General features: G+C 42.3%; 1 protein-coding gene across 1 annotated transcript in view; it reads right to left on the bottom strand.

The window, feature by feature from the left end:
- Nucleotides 1–20,386, bottom strand: part of CTSF (cathepsin F) — a 303,262-nt gene that overhangs the window by 7,968 nt on the left and 274,908 nt on the right. The window contains exons 11-13 of the mRNA XM_085625496.1: nt 6,458–6,522; nt 2,469–2,559; nt 1,997–2,055 (exon numbers count right to left, since the gene is read on the bottom strand). Coding sequence (XP_085481622.1) covers nt 1,997–2,055; nt 2,469–2,559; nt 6,458–6,522 — 215 coding nt within the window. The remainder of the gene's footprint in view (nt 1–1,996; nt 2,056–2,468; nt 2,560–6,457; nt 6,523–20,386) is intronic.

Genomic DNA, 20,386 nt, shown 5'->3' with positions numbered 1-20,386 from the left:
CCTCCTGCAAAACATCTCATGTTAGGCTCTCACAGACTGGGCTTTAAGAGCTGGGGGCACCTCCATCTTAGCAGCAACTAGGTGTGCAATAGTGAATTCCACCTCTCAGTGTAGTAAACATTTTAGATGCTTATTCTTATTAGCAGATGCTCAGTAGGAAATGGAATTATTGGAAATACCATGGTATATTTCTTATAATATTTATATACTCTCTGTGGCCGTGATGGTTGCAAACTATTACTTTGCAAATAGTTTTTAGCAGCTTAGCTTCTTACAAAAGCCACAAGAATACTAGGCCAGATGTCTTGTGTGTTTGCTGGCTTTGGGGAAAAGGTGAGGAACAGGGAAAAATATCCTTGAGGTCCATGAAAGGTTAATCTGTTGTAGCAAACCTTTGCCAGTTAAGTTTGGGGGATGTTCAAGGGACACCTGTCTCCTTTACCTACTTCAAATGGTAAGCCTTTATAGCTGCACTGCCAGGGGACTCATCAAAATCTACTGGGTGTGACCAAGATTGAATTGTCAGTACAATACCCTTAGCTTGTGTGTACTGTTGAATACTATTTTGCAGAAAGGAATTTGTGGATAGGATGTTAATGAGGTAGTTCAATCAAAGTAGAAGTGAGGATAATCTATTTGGCTGTAGATCTGCCCGCAGATTAAGAAATGGAACAGAGTCTCTTCGCCCAGTTTTGTCAGTTTAGATACTGAAAACCTTTATAATGACTAGATAACAAATGTAATATAAAAGTGGGAAAAAGTAAAAAAAAGCAGTATACGTAAAACAAGAAACATTGGACATCTTTTACTCCATAAAGGGCCATGGGTTTGTGCATAGTTACTGAATGTTGATGCAATATTCTTTTCCATTGCAATGTTTTTGATTATGCAGGGTACCTCAAGCAACACCCACTTGAAGCCTTTAATAAACATAAGAAAATGTTTTGTTTATCCAGGTGACACGCTATGGTTATCTTAGTTTGAAAGACGGTGTAAGTCTGCATGACCATATAAAAGATTACACACCGTTCAGGAGCTGGAAGACTGAGTTCCACTGTCCCGGAAATGGGCACTAAGATCAGTACAGATCTATCTGAAGAACCTGACCTTGTAGCAACCCACAGTTTCAAGCAGATACTATGCCAGCATCAGACAAAAACCCACTAAAATCTCACTTATGGACTAAGCACCTACTCAGTACAATTCAGGAGCATAATGCCACAAACATGGAGTAAAATGGCTATAACGACAAAGAGGAATTAGGATTTTCAGTGCTTATGTAAGTCTTCTTTTTTCGAACATATTTCTTTTGTAAGAAGCAACTTCAATGCTATATTTCAGCAAAATGAAGCATAAAAAACATAGTGTAAGTACAGGACATCAGCTTATGACAGCCAGGGAAAGGTGTTTACGCCAGTCGGCTTGTTATTTGTTGAACTGTTACCAGAGAGCGCTGCTATGTGTCAACTGCCTAGGACATACATTTACTAAGTTTAGCTACCTGCTACACTTAGGTTCCACCAATACTTGCTCTTCAAATAATGCAACTGACTTTTCATTGTCAATGTGTATTCAACCTCCTCTTTACTACTGCCTTTGGGTCTCATCCACCTGTGCAGTGGCATTGCTGCACCATTTAGTAGTACACTTGCCCTGAGTTGTAGTCCTAATCACATGGAAGATCCGCCATTACCCTGAAGGTCATGGACGGTTCAGCATCTTCAGCTACGCCTGTCGGCATCTGTAGACTACCAGTTTGTGAAACTACATGAGAGGAACCAGTAGGAGTGGGCGAGACTGAGTGGGTGGAAGTGAGTGGGTGGGTGGCTGGTGGTGGTGTAATTTCGTTCCTTTGCATTGGTTAGTTGAGTTGTTTTTTCAGTTAAGTGTGAGTACTAAGTGCGGTCTTCATTCCTGCCGAAACCCTCCACATGTTCCTACACAGTGGTGATATGGCTCCAATTACAAAAGGTTGAAAGACAAATGTGTAACCTACCTTCTCCCCCCAGTCCAAGCCCCAGCTGTTCTTAATTGCCCAGAAGGGAGTGTTGTCACCTAAAAAAAAAAAAGGGAAAAGTAAGAAACATGAAAAGGGGAAATAGCTGTCTTAAGGGCTTGACATAGACAAAAACGAAGGTGATATCCTTGTATAATCCGCAATATCACTGCATGTGTAATAAAAATTACATTCTGTAGAATTATAAAACCTATTGTACAGCAATAACGGTCCCTAAACTAACTAGGCAACATTTCATTATTAATATCCTTCGCATCAGGTTTGAATTTTAGTTACAAAGCACGAGTCTCTTGTTAGAATCTAGCCACTAAAGAAAATAAAGCTTTGGAACACTCAAGCAAAGGAAAGACGTCATTGAGAGAGGAAATATGGACTAAAATGGGAGAACTGTTTTGTGAGAATTTAAATATTTTCGTAAATTAGGATGCTCCTGAGGAGAAATGTCACTTACGTGTTCCATAGCCCACTAGCAGCACTGCATGATCAATCATCCAAGGGTTGCAAAGAATTCGGAAAGGGTGAGAGATTCCCTTCCGGTAAAACTGAAAAAAAGACAAGAATATTATCAAAGCATGCATATTCTGGGGTAAAATTAGTTAATAACCAGACTGGTAAACTAAAACACATTTGAAAAGTCTTGTGATATTAGATCCATATTACCCCTAGCATGCGTAGCCTCTGCTGGGTTGTCTGGAAGGTCAAATGCTTCCAAGACGCACATTTTGGAAATATTGGGTCAAACACTGAATTTCTTCTCCATGTCTGCCACAAAAGCCTGAAGCCCTAGTCTACTGTACAGTAAAGGCAGACCATGTTCCATCAGCCATCTAGGAAATCTCACACATTCCCTGTGCTGTAGTTTGACACTGGGATTAGTAAGTGAAAAGTATAAACATTCTTTAGTTCTAAAAATTGGCTGCAAAAATTGCACAGAATTGCACAGGAATTTTGAATTTAATACCTGTAAATTTAAGAAATTGTAAAAAGTTGGTATTAATATTTACAGTACACTAGTTATTTTCAAGCTGAAAAGGCAATATCTGTTTTCTTTTCTCTGGAATGGATGTTGAATTGCATAGGTTTAGTCGTCATTATTGATCTTTCATCCCCGACCAGTGCAGAACTTTAGCAAGTGGTTGCCATTTTTGGGGGACACCACTTATTTTACCTAATCAGACGTGTACTGAGAGCAAGAAAGGTGAAAACACACAAAGAGGAAAGAAGTAGGAAGAAAAAGACAGAAAAAACGTTGCAAATGGAGAATTCGGGACCCTGCACCATTGAGACAGAGGGACAGGGAGTGTCTGGAGGTGAATGGAAGAACAACGAGGTGGAATCAAGACTATGCAGCCTTGGTATTCGTTGTGCTGATGTTTAAAACCAGTGCCCGCGGGTTTCTGAGTAGAGCTTTGGGCACCAGCACTCATTCTATTACACATTAAGCACTATCCCCAACTATGCAAATCCATATTGGAAAAACTTAGTTGGTGAAAACCAGACAATCCATTATACATTTTCAACTTACACTCAAGTAATAATGTATCCATTAGCAGAAGTGCACTATATCTGGGGAAACTATCCATATATGGTAATAATTATACAGGAAGGTATTGCCATTGGATTTATAGCTTTGTGCAAATCAATGTGAAAGAATCAGTGGCAACATTACCATAAGACTGATACATTGAGTTTGATTCCCACTAGCCCTATTGAGCAGACTACATTTACAGGCTTTCTCTAATGCGATACAGAATCAAATTAGTGATGGGGTATTCTCACACCACTTAAATCCTGCAGATCCAAGAGTAATGTGCAATAATTACGTTAGCAGCCAGAGAGGAAGCCATTTACATTTTCTCTTTGTCATGGGATTACCAGTAATCCATTCCTATTTTCAAACTACATCGGTGAAACAAGCAGGGGTTTCATGCTATCTCTTTGTCTGCTACTTGAGACGTCCTTATACTATAAGACAATGTTACAATGTTGCGTAGTTTGTGATAATACACCCTCTCATGGGTCTCAGGAGTATATTGTTTGAATATTTTGGAAAAATTAATTTGCAGCAAATTTGCTATTTTTTATAGTTGTCTTGGAATCAATAATGTAAGGCATTGATAGAGTATCTCTGAGACTTGCTGTTCCGGAAGGTCAAGCATTCCAATCATCAATTTTTTGTGCACTTCAATGCGACGCCCTACGTGCGATGGGAATGCCCAGACGTGCGTCCCATGCCCTTTGTGCCACTGGAACCAAGGTGGATATAACTAATGAGCTCTAATCAGGGTGAAACAGGTCTTGGGTTGCTTGGGTTCCAGTCAGGGAGGACATGGCCTGTCACTTGAGTTCCTATTGGAGCAGGGTCAAGACTGATTTGCATGTGGTAGGGTCGAAACTGAGGTGACATGTTGTGTAAAATAATGATGATGTATGATGCTGTCCCTAAGTGAACCTGGTATGTCCAGAAGTTGGTCTCATGCTCACAGTGTCAATTGAACCAAGCTGCACCCAACTGATGAACTTCAATCAGGAGAAACAAGGTTGCTTGTGTTCTGGTTCAAAGAGGATCTCACCTGGCGGTTTGGGCTGTTCCTATTGGAGCAGGGTCAAGATTGATTTGCATAGGCAGGTCCCAATCTGAGGTGGCATAGTGTGAAAATACCGATGGACTGAGATGCGGCCCGAGTAATTACCAGTGGCTGAGATAAATTCAAGCATTCCATTATCACTTTCTTGTATACATCAGTGCTACAGTTATAGCAAATAACTTGTCATGTCAGAGACTGAAATAATTGAAAAATTGTAATTTGGAAAAGCTTCAGCTAAGGGTTCTTGTAAATCAGGCTGCTACCAAAGTTCACACTGTAAAGTTGCTACAGCATGCTAATGTCATATTTGGGTAAGAATGTCTCAACACGTGAAAGGGAAATAGAGGGGGCCTTACTGTGATATCACAATTCAGCCACACTGTTAGACACCTGACTATACCATAACGTAACATCAGCAGACTGATTTATGAAATTTAACAATCTCCCTAGAAAGGCATAAAACATGGAACAAAGTTGGTAAATAATTTCTTTGCTTCAATGTCACAATCAGCTGAGAATGCTGCAAAACCCAGGCCACGGAACATAAATGGGCCAATCGGTATATACCAGTGTTGCAGTTAGGTGTTAACATAAAACCAGTGATGACTGGTACAGATTTATTTTGAAGCTACATCAATGATCTGGTTTCCAGCTTGACTAGCCTTGAACTGATCACAACAGAACATACATGTAATCATCTGGAAGAAATTTACTTCCGTCTTAACATCTTTTGGTACCTAATGGTTATTTTAGTTTTATTCAAATAGAATATCTATACACAGTCTACAAAATGTGTGCAGACATTGATTGCTTTTCCCAGCGGCGTTGGTACATATTTTTTAAAATTGCATGCAAGGAGGGTCAAGAAGGGTCATGTAGCTAATTTGTCTGTAGAGACCACTAGAAATGCCAATGGTGTTTAACCACGAGAAGCAATAATATAACTGGCCTCAATGAGATTACTCTAGTTCTGACCCCCAAGTAGGAACCTGGGAAATTCGTTGGTGACAGTCCTCTGGTACAACGTGAACCACCTTACTCTACTTGATTCTGTATATTTTGTAAAGTGTAGTTTATTTTCTACACTCTGTCCTATAGACTTGAAAAAGTTATGTGCTTTGTGTTGGAGAAGATTGACTCTTCCAATACAGTTTAATCTGACCACATACCTCACGATACACCGCATCTCATGACAAAGAGATGTTTAGTTTTACAGAGTTTTACACAATGTTAATTGGCAATTTTAAAATGTCTTTCTGGAAATTGGTTGATTTTAAGAAGTTTATAAACGACTCAAATTATGTGCCGTTGAACTTCGGAGAATTTGTGCAACAGCATGATAAAGTGGCGTTTTGCACAAGCTGTACTTACATTATCAACATTTGTTTCAAATAAAAATAAAATCAATAGCAAAAACACTCCAAATGTGAATCATTTAAAAGTGCCTTTATCAAAGAGATTTCTGCTGTCTATCAACGATGCATTAGCTTTCTGGTTTGCATGAACCTCTTTTCTGTATGGAAAAGAGATTATAACCTAGGGCAGAAAGTTACATATTCACATCTGATGGCTGCTATGTCCCGCTACAATAATTTCAGGATTTGCCTGTTTGCATGTTCTGGAACTTCCTCCTTCATCAGGTGCCCAAGGTCTGGTATATTACCTCATTGTCAACAAACGTGAAATGGTAAGCATGAGGACCTTCTCCTGTAGCTGAAGCCAGATGTAGAACACCTTTGGTTTGATTATGTTGTGCCTCAGTGGGTGGCTGCTCTGGTTGTTAGTTCTTGTGCTGTGGCACAATGCGAAGAAAGTGGGGAAGGGGAGCTGATGATCAGCTAGCTTCACTTACCTGCATGGCAAAGGCATTGAGAGCAATGGAAATGGGGCCATTTTCTGCCAGCCAGGCTGCAATTTCTGCAGAGAGAGGAAAAAGTCAGACTGACAATGATGGTCCTGTATTCCACCCATAAATAAAATAAATGGAGAACATTATGTTCACATTAAACTCCTGCAATAGGGAAAATCATTCTTCCCCATAGGATAGCACTACCGAACGGGGCTGTAGAAACTGCCTGGTAGGCAAAGAGAAGGTGAGTGGCTACAGACTTCGGAACTGCCCTATCTGAGCTCCCTCTACGCCCCAGTGGCAGTAGCCAACACACAGGTAAGTCAAAGGACATCAGAGGGATATTCTTTGGATTAGTTTGGGTAGTAGAGGCTGAGATCAGAAGGTTTAATCTTTCAGAGAGATGGAAGGGTGCAGAAACCAATAAGTACAATTTCACTACAGTTAGAATATTTGTTTTCCACTTTCCATTGGATTCCAGAAATCAATAACACATATAAAAAGATCACCACAATTCAGTAAGAGTGATACAAAGAAAACAGATACTGTACATTATAATTTGAGGTCTATTAATTTAATGCTTCACTCCTACCTAGCCCCATTCTTCGACAGAAAACCGAATTCGAAATTGCCCTGCATATGACCACATTTTCTGTCTGAGGACACTACCAGACAGTGGGTATTAGATGCAAGTTGGCAGCCATGGATACACACATGTTGATGACAATGGATCAGAACCTAAGATAATTCTGATTGTCAAAGCTTTAGTGAAGAATTCAGAATCTGAATTTAGGAATCATTGGGATTCACAAATGTTGTCAGTTGTATGACCCTGGGTCTGCAGTAGATTTAGCCCACTTTAAACAGCTCAGCAAAATACCTGAATGCAATTATGCAGTAATATCATATCCCTCCAGCAAATGTTTAAATAGTCACATCATTGGCTTTTTTCATGGCGTCAATAAATACTTTGTACCACCCAGTCAGAAGCCCATCATCTTCAGAAACCATTTTAGCGGATAGTAATAACCTCAGCAGTCTATTACTCCTTACATGCTGAAACAATGGCCCTCCAATCTCGGACAACAGGTATTAGATATGTCCTGCTGGGTAAAACAGTTAAAATCCCCTCTTAGAATTATTTCCCCACTCACTGATGCTATTTAAGTAGGATCGAAGATCATAATAAGTTTGTGGATTGTCCTCTACAGGGTAATAATAGCTCACAATTACTATGTTTAAAAAAAAACCCATCAAGATCTAAAGCCATTGTAAGTGCCCTTTATGATCGGCAGCAAGCAAAACAAGCATTGATAAAGCCAATAGGTCTCCCTCATGTAAGATCTGTTGTCTTTGGGCTTAGTCAATATTGTTAGGTCTCGCCTAGGCAGCGCGCATGCGCTGCTCTAGGAGGGCCTTTAGCCATCGGTTTGCTCCTTTTCAAGCACACTCGTGCTTGTGCTTGTGCTGGCATTCACCTTGCGGGAGCGAGCAGCGGCGCGCGTGGTAATTGAAAACATATGGTTCTCGCACCGCCACTGCTCGCTCCTGCAAGGCGGGGCCGCGCCATGCTCCCTCACGCTTGTTGGCTTTAAAATTGTGGTCACCATACGAAGTTCAGCCGTCACTGCGGTGCACTTTCAACACACCTTATTTCATGCATGTGCGCAGAAATGAATTATAATACAAATGTAACTTAATTTTTACACATATTAAAGTGTCAGATAACCGAAAGAGTTTTGCAATTCGTACTACGCGTGCCCATTATAAAGAGTGCACACTGGTGAAACTGAAACGCTGTCTAGCATGGGGCATTTGTGGTCGAAACACTTCCCTTATGTGCTAGGCGTCATATAAAAGGAGCTCTGGTGAATGTTGCAAAGCAGCCATCTTGGAATAGAGATATACTCAATGTAAAGGAGTCAGTACAGGATATTGGCTTAATGTAATTAGTGGCAGACAACCAGTGTAACTTTTGGTGGCATACCTCATCAATATTTATTCCGTTACGAATCAAATTAAATATAATTATTCGTTATTCACCCCAATAATTAAAACCAAGTTTCATGAAAATATAGCTGCATGCCAAAGGTGCACAACATGACTATGGCATTATTAATCGATTGCGCCTTATTATCGTTAAGTACAGTTTCAACAAACAGGTCACCTTTGCGGACGAGCAAGTGTTTAATCAGTTTCTAATAGCAAGCACAAGCTTAAAACGCGTTGAAACAAATCCACATCGCTCCAATAGGGCGGTTGGCAGCAGTAGTGATGTACTGGACGTGAAACCCTTTTGTCATTTACTTGCGATTGTGACGTAATCTTTGGGCGTTCTAGTAAGAACTCTAGTGGTTGGAAGATATTGGAAGTCAGGTTATTGCTGTAGCTGCGAGGCTCCCTGGTGTCCGAGATGGAGGACTACACGTTCGTTACCGAGGATGGTGAGGAAGGTAAGTTCACAGGAGAGATTCGGATAAGGAGTGGTACCCCTTCGTTTCACGTAGAAAGTTGACATTTCATTCACAGGGAGAGATGTAATCGATAACCACAGCTTTTCGTCCCTCATTATTTTGGTTTGACACCGCATGCAGGGGGCTGTGTCATCCCTCGGACCAGACACAAGTCGAGAGAGGGCTGGCTGCCCCTTCACTGGGACATAGAACCACATGAAGGACCCAACTCTTGTGAGATAAATTAATATTTTCCATCATGTTTATTCAGTGTTTCCTCTTATTTAGTCTCTCTGCAGCGCGCTGTCTCTCTGCTAGTATAGTCTCACGTGTTGTCTCTCTCTAAATGCTGTCTCTACGGGTGCAGTTTTTATTTGAAGGCACCTTCTCCATGGGTGCTTTTGGTGCGTGGTCTCGTAATCTCACACAGGAAGCCACATCTACAAACATCTGAGGACAGAGCAGAAATATTTCAGAGAGCTCCACTTGGAGGGGTGCGAAGGAGTGAGAACCAACCACACACCGAGCCTGGGAGAGCCAATAAGCACCCACAGCTGCATGTTTCCTCTCAGCTCTTTAGTCACAGACACTGTATGGTCTCCACTTTTACCCTCCTTCTCTCATTACAACAGTAGTTCTGTGTCTGCCACTAGCAGTGTTTTACTTCACTATTGTTGTCACCTTCACTTCAGCTAGAAAATTGTCCATTGCAGCCAATTCCTTTTCGGTTGGGAAAATGTGTTGTAAGGTGAGTGCTCACATGCTCAGCTCTTATAAGGACGGCAGTGCTATCCCCACAAGTTATACACATTTCACACGCACAAGTCACAGGCAGCAGAGCTATCTCTCAGGTTACCCATATTCCACAGGTAATAAGGTCAGACTGTCAGGCTAAACGTTACACACATATTTCACAGGTTCTGCTCTAGTATGAGACATCAGAGCTTTCCATAGGATGAAACACACTTTTCAGAGAGCAGAGGTGTCTGTGACCTTAACTTAAAGACACAGGTAAAGATAATATCTCTGGCTAAACACTTATAAGGTCCCAAAGGCGAGACCTATTGGCTATGCCAATGCTTGTTTTATTAGTTACGGTGTGCAAATTTGATATATACTTATACCTATCCCCTTACGTACTTACCAGTTGCCGCACCACACGACACAGGTGCAACCTTGTGTGTCGGTGTAAACACGTGCAAATTCCACAACTGTGGTTCCCTTGTGACCACAAACCGATAAGGTGCACACCAGGAGTATCCAAGTTTAGTTTTTTATTGCCAACATGTTAAACACCGGACAGATGCATTTCAGCACATTCACCTTCCTCAATGTGGCTTCATTTGTCTCAGTCATTTAAACAAACAAGTAAAGGGACCGTTCATTCATATGTATGATGAAACCCAGCAAAGGACATAAGAGTAAAAATAATCATATTTACATGGCGGCCATATTGTAATGGTTATTTTTTTATCAAACCAACATGAATCTCTCAAATTCATTGGACACATTTCAATTCTGTGAGTTCCTTATAAAATCCTCAATGATTTTCACATCTATAACAAAAAATTGCATCAAAATACATGTAGTAAATATATTTCAGGGCAGACAACACTTTTCTTCTACATATATACATCAACATTTCTTGTGTTTTTCAAGGGGCCATTTTACAATTTCAAAAAATTAACGGGAACCTCTATATATTATGTTTCTCATACACATAAAGTTATCAACCCTGAATGGGCATACCATCTAGATTTACTAATCATTTGGTTACTGTGATAAAACATTTTTATATGAATGTTTTTAAGCCTCTCATATGTGTGTCATCACGCCCTGAATGGGCAGACCGCCCCTTAATTCATGTACTGTGAGCATCCTGAATTTCCCACCTTTTACCACCTACCGAAGGTGCACAAAAATTTAATGGATCCACCTGGACGGCCAATAGTATCCTCCAAGAACAGTCTACTGAACAATGCATTGACGTATATAGACTGCTTTTTAAATCCTCTTGTAAAATATTTAAGTTTGTATGTAAAAGACACAAAAGACTTTCTACGGATTACATCAGACATGCAGTGGGAACAAGACATGCTGCTAATAACTTTGGATATAATGAGTTTATATACAAGTATTACACATGAGAAAGGACTGGCAGCAATACAATTCTTTTTGAGTAGAAGGACCCCCAAATATCAGGAACAAAATGAAATGTTAACTGAATTGATAGCTTTCTGTTTAAACAATTTCATCTTTCTGTTTGCGGGAGACCTATCAGCAACTACAGGGGACTACTATGGGCACGTGCTTCACCCCCAGTTACATGAATTTGTTTGTGGGCTGGTGGGAGAAGAACGTGGCCTGGGCAGGACCAATGAAAAATGGTTGGCTAACATAATCCTCTGAGCTCGCTATATAGATGACATTTTTCTAATTTGGAAGGGTACACAACAAGAAGCGAGTAAATACATTGCTGCTTTGAATCACAATTATTTGAATCTGCAATTTGCAAAATGCGTTAGTGATACACACGTGTCATACTTAGACCTTATGGTTTATATAGAGAACAACAAGTTACAGACTACTCTATATCGCAACTCCACTGCAGGAAACAGCATACTGCATGTGGGAAGTTTTCACCTACGGAGTGTGATTGGCAGCGTCCGTTATGGGGAACTTCTGCGCATGAAACATAATTGTACAACAATTGATGAATATGAGAAAGCTAAATAATCAGCACTCCATAGATTCAAAGAGAGATGCTACTCAAAGGGAATTCTGCAGGAAGCTGCCAAAAAGGCATATAAGCTACATAGGAATCATCTCCTGTTTGAGAAAGATAGAACCCCGGAGATGGAAAAAGAGGAGCAGAAAATATGTATGATTACCGACTATACAGTCAGTTCATCAGAAATATATCAGAAATTGGCGCATTCTTACAAGTGACAATATATTAGGACCACATCTTCCACCAGCACCTCTCATAACATAACGAAGAGGAGCATCTCTAGAAGATCACTTAGTTTAGATTTATTTCATAACTGGACACAAGAAGAAAGATCTAGTCACAGGTTTTTATCCTTGCAAGAAGTGCAAAGCATGTAAAACAGCCACAAAGTCAGCGAATTCCAGGTACCTGGCAGGAAAACGAAAAAGAAAATTCAAAGATTTCTAATTGTAATTCAGAGTATACTGTTTACTCCCTCTCCTGCCCATGTGGGAAAAGGTATGTCTGCAGAACAATACATCTCCAAAATGAGGATATTATAACATATGCATGCGATAAAGAACAAGGACCACACGTATCCGGTGGCCCGCCATTTTGAGGAGAAGCATAACAACAATTCCAATCTACTAAACTTTTTCTGCCTAGATCAGGTACTAAGGGATGAAAGAGGGGGTAACAGGACAAACATTTAAGGGTATTGGACTCAAGATAGTCAGTCAGTCAAAAACACTTTATTCGATTAATTAAAATCATAAAAGTACAGAATTCATACAATAATAAAAAGGCAGTCAAAGACATAAAATGTACCAGCATAATTACAACAAATCCACACAAATAGAGATACCATACCTAAGAACAGACGTTAAAAAGTTGCTCCAGTATTGCACAGATTAGGAAAAAATTTTGATTTGCAGCGCATAGCTGCCACCAGGAAATTTGTCACACTAAATATAATACGAGTACTACTCAACTGCTGAAGAAATAGCAGGGCAGGTCTAACTTGTAAAAAGCCGGCTTCCTTCAAAATTGGGAACAGATATTTTTTTCGGCTTGCAGAATAGAACTCGCAAAACATAATAAAATGCAAAGTGTCTTGGGATGAAAAATCATCACAGTGGCATGGCCTAATACATTCAGTCCTACCCCAGGACAGAAAGAAGCCAAGTGAGTAGTGGATCAAATTAAATCTAAATTTCAACAGTAAAAATCTATGGAATGGGTTGGAAACAATACTCAAATAAGGTTCCAGCGAGGGAGATAAGAGGAGCATAAAATGCGCTCTAACACAAGGTTTTAAGAGTTCTCTTTCTTCACGATCCAATTTGACCCTATCTAAAAAACACTGCTTGATCCAAGCTATGTCAGCCTTGACAATGTGTGATGGAGACACAAAGAGCTCAGGGCGCCCAAGACGAGAGAGCTCCGCTCTAATGTACTCCAGCCAGGGTATTCTTTTAGCATAGTCCAAGGCTAGAATGTCATTAAGAATCAGATGGTTAAGAGGGATTTCCTGATTTAACCAGGTTTTCACCCAACACAACAATGGGGCCATCTTCAGCTTATCCGTGACATAGCCCAGACCAACCTCCACATGGATAGAAAAAACAGGGGTCGATTGGGGAACTGAGAGCAAATGTCTCAAGAATCTATTTTCAACTACTTGGATCATATCCTGCGAAACATAACCCCACAAAGCCGCGCCATAAGTGGCAATAGCCAGGCTTTTCAAAGAATAGACTTTCAACAGGGCCTCCATTGGTCTTGCCCCCAGTCTTTTAGCAAAACTCAGCAACGCAGAGGTAGACCTAGCTACAGAGTTACGTTTGAGCTTGATTTGCGGGCCCCAGGTATCATTCTCGTCAAAGAGGACTCCCAGATAGCAGAAAACCTTTACTCTAGTAATCTCTTCCCCGTTACAAAATAAAGATCTAGATTTAAGCTTTTTACTCTGTTTCCCCACCAACATAAAATGGGATTTCTTTATGTTCACCTTAAGGTCTAAGGCAGCCATAAAGGCACCAAAGGCATCCAACAATCTCTGAAGCCCCACCGCTGTGCGGGCCAACAGGACAGCGTCATCCGCGTATAGAAGAACCGGTGCAACTAGGTCCCCTACACGCGGCGCGTCTGCCCTCAGGACCCCCAGGGACCTTTCCAGGCCGTTAATATAAATAGTGAAGAGGAGTGGGGCAAGGATACACCCCTGCCTCACCCCTCTCTCTGACCTAAAGTGCTTAGTGCATTTCCCATCCTGAGTGACCCTCACTGAGGCCAAGAGATCCTGATGAAGTGCTGCTAAAAAACTTACTAAGGGAGGATCAATACCCAAATCCAGCATGATGGACCATAGCTTAGACCGATTAACTAGATCAAAAGCGGAGGACAGGTCCATAAAAGCCATAAAAAGGGACCCGTCCTTCGCCACCGTGTATTTACTAATTAAAAGCTGAAGATTTAGACATTGATCCAAAGTCCCCCTATTGGCTCTAAACCCATATTGCAGATTAGACAGAATACCCTGACTGTCTAAGGCATCCCTGAGTTTAAGAAGTAAGACCCTGCCCAAGATCTTCACTGCAGAGTCTTTCAGGGAGATGGGTCTATAGCAGGAAGGATCATCACGATGGCCCTTTTTGAAAATTGGAATAATGACCACCTTAGCCCAGGAATCAGGGAACCTAAAACTAGAAACAGCATTAAAAACATTGGCTAAAATCCTTGCCCATAAATTAGGAGAGTAGCCATATAGGCTGCTGGCACTCCGTCAGGGCCCGGCGCCTTATTACTAGCAGAATCCTTTATGGCTCTCTCCACATCCATCGGATCAAAGGATAAGCAAGGCAGGGAATGGGGTACTAAAAAGGTACTACTGCTAGCAGGACTTGAACCTCCCGCCCCATAGATTTTGCTAAAATGGTCAAACCATTTCTCATCTGGAATTACACAGTCCTGGATAGTGCCCTCAGTACCCGAGAAAAAAGGATGATTAATAGTTGCCCAGAACTTCCCACTGTCCCGTAGGACATCGATTGATAAAAGATTGTCCCAGGCTTCTGATTTTATTGCCTTTTTCCTTTTGGCAATGGCCTCTTTATAGGCCCCTCTCGCTACTGCAATTGCCCCCTTATCCCTAGGTCTACTTTTTAGCGCCTCGCGCAGAATCCTGTGAGCAATTCCCGTCAAACCATCTAAAGGGATTGGTGCCTCGACGGGTATTGGTGGAAGTCAGATCCCTAGAGATCTGAACACAGATATCCTCAAAGGCCCCAACCCCCTCCACTGCAGTCGAGTTATCATTCAGACAAATGGTCCAAGGCCCATCCATTTTGGCGCAAAGCTCCTCCAGAAAGGTTGCAGGGACCACCTTAGCCCTTTTAGCCCTGCGACCCTGGTCTTTCGTAATCAGGGTGAGGTTCTGTAGCGATCCGAGCCCGTGTAGTCGGTATCATAGTACTGACACGATTTTGGTACCAGTGAACCGTAAATGATCCATTGTATGCATGACAGTGTTTTCGCCGCACTACGAGCATGAATTCACTGAGAAATAGGGCATTCTGTTGTAATATCATGGCATCAATTTTAGATACGGCACCCATTTTGTTTCTTGCCCTAACATAGTCAATGGACGAGCGATGACCCCGGCAGAATCACCTTGTTAAGGACACGTAAGCTCAAGCCCAAGGAAGCTGACGCTGCGTGACTAGGCAGAATCAAGCCGCCTCCCCTGCCTGAGGCCAATCCTGCTATACTAGTTCTCGCGTCCATTGTCCTGATTGAGAGGCCGAATACGGTAGCCATGCCCGTTTACGATCCATAAACACCTCTTATCCTGCTTTTCAATCCCTTACACCTGGCTCTGCTCCTCTCCTTCTGGGCTTTTACAATGGGGAGGATACGATTTTTATGATGGGGAGGATAGGGCAAAGAATGGAAAACTGACAAGGAGACTTGATCGAATACCGAAAACCTACGACTAATTAATTGTTTGATGTATGTTTATTGTCTGTTTGGGATACCGGGTTGGGCATGAAAAATATTAGTGTAATGTTGCCTAAAGACATATTTCGTGTATTTAAGGAGCAACCCACTTCTTGCAATTTGAACAGTCTCGTAGATTCTGCCTTTGTGTGGTTCCTATGACTTCTGTGTCCCTGCAGTAAATAAAACTTGGTCTCTGACGCCACCATCGAGAAGCCCGCGTCTCTGTTTATTTGTGCACCGAGACAGGAAGGAACTCAGGGGTCTTTGGGTGTTGTTTCCCTGACACCTCTGGACTTTTAAAAATCCAGAACCTCAAATTGGCGCCCAACGTGGGGCGACGTCATCCGGTACCGGTCCAAAGCCTGAAAATTTCGAGGAGCTTCGTGTGAAGATTCCGGAGGGAGGTACCCCGCTTCATCGATCCCTGTATGTCGTAAAAGTGGCCCGACGATCTCTTCCACGAGGGTTCCCGTTCCTAGACGGCTACAGAGGACCGCTGCCCTGACTGTCGCCCTGTCTTGGACCCGAGGTGCAGACCTTAGTACGGCGAGACGTAGACGGGTTCTCCTTGGTGACGTCTTCCATATTTCAGTTAAGTATTAAGTGGGTTGCGCTCAGTCTGGTTGTGCTTTGTTGCTCTTGTTTTGCTCTCTGGATACGTTTGTTTTTGAATTTGTAGATTATCATTGGTTGCTCTTGTTAAGATAATCTTTGTTTTGGTATTGGTTCATTTGGTAGGCCTAAAGTTCTTTGCGCATTTTGGTTGGAATCTGCTTTTAGTTTATAATGACTAACAGTAGTAATTGTTTCCTGTCCTGGTTAAGTTGCAACGGGGATTCCCGGTTGGAGGATCCGTGTTCGGTTCCTCCGATTGGAACTCCTACATATGAGCTCTATTGTAAACACGGTGTAGGTCCTATCGCTTATAATGAAGTGTGGGTCCGTTATATCAGAAAAGATGGTGTCCTTAGTTGGCCACCGCATGGTAGCTTTGAAATTGAAATTCTAGACAATCTAGAAATGAAGTTGTTTAAAAAGAAAGCCCGGCCGGCAATGTTTGATTCTTTTCGTGTGTGGCGTAAAGAAGCCAAACAGAGAGAAATTAGGGAGACGAAGAAGGAACAGAAAGAGAAAGGGTTGACATTAATGGAGTCTGCTAGACAGTTGCATGTCAACGAGACTGAGAAAGCAATGGAGATGGCGAATAGAAAACATAATTTGGCGATTGACAAATGCTACCCCGTCTTGCCATCTTGTCCTGCTAAGCCGATAGAGGACCCTGAAAAGGATCCTCTGTTGTCTTATCTGTTGAGATCACCCCCACCGTATGCACAGGGTATTGCAGCGCCACAGTTACTACCTGTTGTACAGCCAGCTGCTGGTCAGCCTGGAATAGTTGCTCCACTCCCTTTGATTCAAGCTCCTGTCCTTCCTGTGGTCAATGTTCCTTCGGCACCCCCTCTTCCTGGGTTGCCTATTCCGCCTTTGCCTATCGTTTCGCCAACTGCTTTACCTGCTACTCCCACCCTTACCATTTCATCTGCTCCGGCTGCCCTGTTCCCGAACTCTGTAACCATTCTGACTCCGCTTTCTGTTCGTCGGAAAATAACCGACTCTGTAACTAATATCTTAACTCCTTTCTACAGGTCTTTAATTGGGACTCCCGTTTCTGACTCTACACAGAGACGTAGCCAGTTTCCTGGTCCCCAGGAACGAGACATGTTAGATTCGACAGCTCTTAGGTGGATGTCGAAAGCTGCGAAGTATGATGCACGAAGAGTGTCAGATACATTTATGCAATGGAATGAACCAACTCAACGTTATGTCTTTGACGTGATGTGTTCTCTTGTGCGTGAGGAATGGGACGATGATTGATTTGATAAATATTCAGCAAAAGTTTGCCGCAGGAATGGTGATAGGTTCAGAAGTAAGGGAAGCGATAGAACTGATTTTAGCTTATAGGGATGACTCTCCTCTTCAGTCTCTAAGGGGTTCTGATGGTTCTCCGATTACTAGAAAAAGACGAGGTCAATATCCGATGAGGGAAGTTCCACCCATATGGCGCGAAGCAGTTCAAGCTGATGCAGTTAATGGTATTGCAGCTGCTCCGGCACATTTCCATAGAGTGTGGATACACATCCCTTGGAAGCGAGCCGAAGTATTAGCAGTAAAACAGGCGTTACCAGACCCGCGTAAGAATCCTGCTGGATATTATAAAGAGTTAACGCAGACAGTACAAGCGTGTGTAATGAATTTAGCAGACATCGAAATGCTATTTGGTAATGTAGTGCCACAACCCATATGGGCCAAGATCCGGCAAGAGAACCACCCACTCGCCTTAGGAGGTGATTGGGCAGCTATTATAGCGGCAGACGCGCAACAAGTTGGTGGTGCTAAACCTGAGCCTCTGATTGCTGCTCTACCTGGTAGAATAATTAATCTGATGAAAACCCTGATGCCAGCGTTACGGGTCAACTGGGATAAATTATCAGCATGCAAGCAGAAGAAAGATGAAAGCGTCTCTGATTTCTTCACTAGATTTGAAGAGACCTTCGTAGACCACAGTGGGCAAGATATGACTACTGAAGGAGGTCAAAGGTTGTTTGTAGACAAGTTTGTGTTTAATTTACTGCCTGAGCTTAGTAACAAGTTAAAGGATTCTGAAAGTGCATGGGCAGTGTCGACGACAGCACAAATACTTGCAACTGCTCAGTATTACGAGAATAGAGAGAAAGAAGAGAAGGAAAAGTCAGAAAAGAAGACAAAAGATCTGAAAACTAAAGTTCTTTTGCAACAGGCGTACCCGCCTCGCTCAAATCAGTCAGATTCACAGCAGCGACCCCAGTTTCAGCAACAGCCACAATTCCAGCAAGAGATATCCCGAAGATTCGATTATGGTCTTCACCGACAACAGTTAGCATGGAATCAGTGTGCCTATTGTAAAAAGGAGGGTCATTATAAGAACGAGTGTCCAATACTGCACGCACAAACCAGTGGTGTCCCAGCTCAGAGAAGTAGTGGTGGGTTTATGCAAGCTCCTAGAGGTAGAGGACGTGGTACAATGACTCCACAGGCTGATCGCCAATCAAATATTTCGATCAGCGAAATGTACAATCTACGCAACTTGGTAGATCTTCACAGTATCATGTTGAGGATTATTATGAAAATAATGAAGAGATTCATAAAAGCGAGTACTAGGACAGCCACAGGCAAAGAGAGGGAGTAGTATCAGTTCCAGTTGATCAGAGTGGACCTTATGTCGCAGTATTTACATCAGGCGTGGTCGAACCGTTTCTGTTGGATACTGGTGCGGCAAAAAGTTCAATTATGCATGCGAAACTCCCTGGCGCACCTTTGTCTGGCTTTGCGAACACTTCAGTAGGTTTCTCAGGCGCCCCTGTCCACAATCCTGTTTCTAGTCCTTTGTCAATTTCTGTTGGGCCATGCGAACTAGAAGCACCCCTCATTCTAACGACCGGTTGTAATGAAAATCTGCTTGGTTTAGATCTGTTGAAACGCCTGCATGCAACACTGTACTGTTCTCCTTCGGGAGTACAGCTCACGTTGGGTAAGAGAGTCATTTCTCCAATGTACCTGTCAATGAATAAGCTCCCACCGGAGCTGCGTTCTCTCCCTGATACTCTTTGGGCAACTGGTCCTAATGATGTAGGTCTTTTGGAAATTCCCCCTTATGTGGTGAGTCTGAAAGCGAATGTTAGATTCCCACGAATTCCACAGTATCGGATTTCAAATGAAGGTGAACGTGCACTTTTACTGATCGTGAAGGATTTAATACAGAAAGATGTGATAGAGTAAACTAGAGGAAATGTCTGCAATAGTCCTGTTCTGCCAATTTTGAAACGCACTGACCCTTCCAAACCTCCGATCTACAGATTTGTGATTGACCTCAGAGAGGTTAACAAAATAGTGATTCCGCAGTTTCCTGTGGTACCAGATATCACTGCACTATTGACATTGATTCCTGCCTCAGCCACATGGTTTACGGTAATCGACTTGAAGAACGCCTTTTTCAGCATCCCGATAGCCGAGGAAAGTAGAGACATTTTTGGTTTCTCCTTAGGTGGTCGCAGTTTCAGGTTCAAGCGCGCCCCACAAGGTTATTGTGAGAGCCCTTCAATTTACAGCCAAGCATTAAAAAGTCAATTAGATGCTCTTGTACTTCCTCCTGATGTTGCTCTGATCCAATACGTAGATGATCTTTTACTGGCCGCCGATGACAAGGAAACTTGCAAAACAGCTACAATTTCTTTATTACGTCGTTTGTCAGACTTACATCACAAGGTTTCACCTTCTAAACTACAATATTGTTGCCAAGAAGTGACCTATTTAGGTCATCTTTTGTCAAAGGAGGGAAGAAGGTTGACCCCAGAGAGAGTGAAAGCAATTTCGCAGATGACTGTACCAAGCACACAGAGAGAAGTGCGTGCGTTCTTGGGTATTACGTCATACTGCAGGCAATGGATCCCAAATTTTTCTCTCATGGCAAAACCATTGGTAGCCCTGACTGGAAAAGGTGTTCCGAGCCCTTTGCCATGGTCTGATGAATGTCAACAGAGCTTCTCCGACTTACGTGATGCGCTGTGTTCAGCTCCTGTGTTGGGTACTCCTGACTACAGTAAGCCGTTTACTTTATATGTCCATGAAAGAGAAGGTTGTGCGTTGAGTGTTTTAACGCAACAATTTGGTGACAAACAGCGACCTTGTGCGTATTTCTCATCCACATTAGATCCGGTAGCCAGAGCATTG

Source organism: Triturus cristatus, chromosome 9 (genome assembly GCF_964204655.1).
Source record: "Triturus cristatus chromosome 9, aTriCri1.1, whole genome shotgun sequence".
NCBI classification, from domain to species: Eukaryota; Metazoa; Chordata; class Amphibia; order Caudata; family Salamandridae; genus Triturus; species Triturus cristatus.
This window is presented reverse-complemented; position numbering and strand designations above follow the sequence as displayed.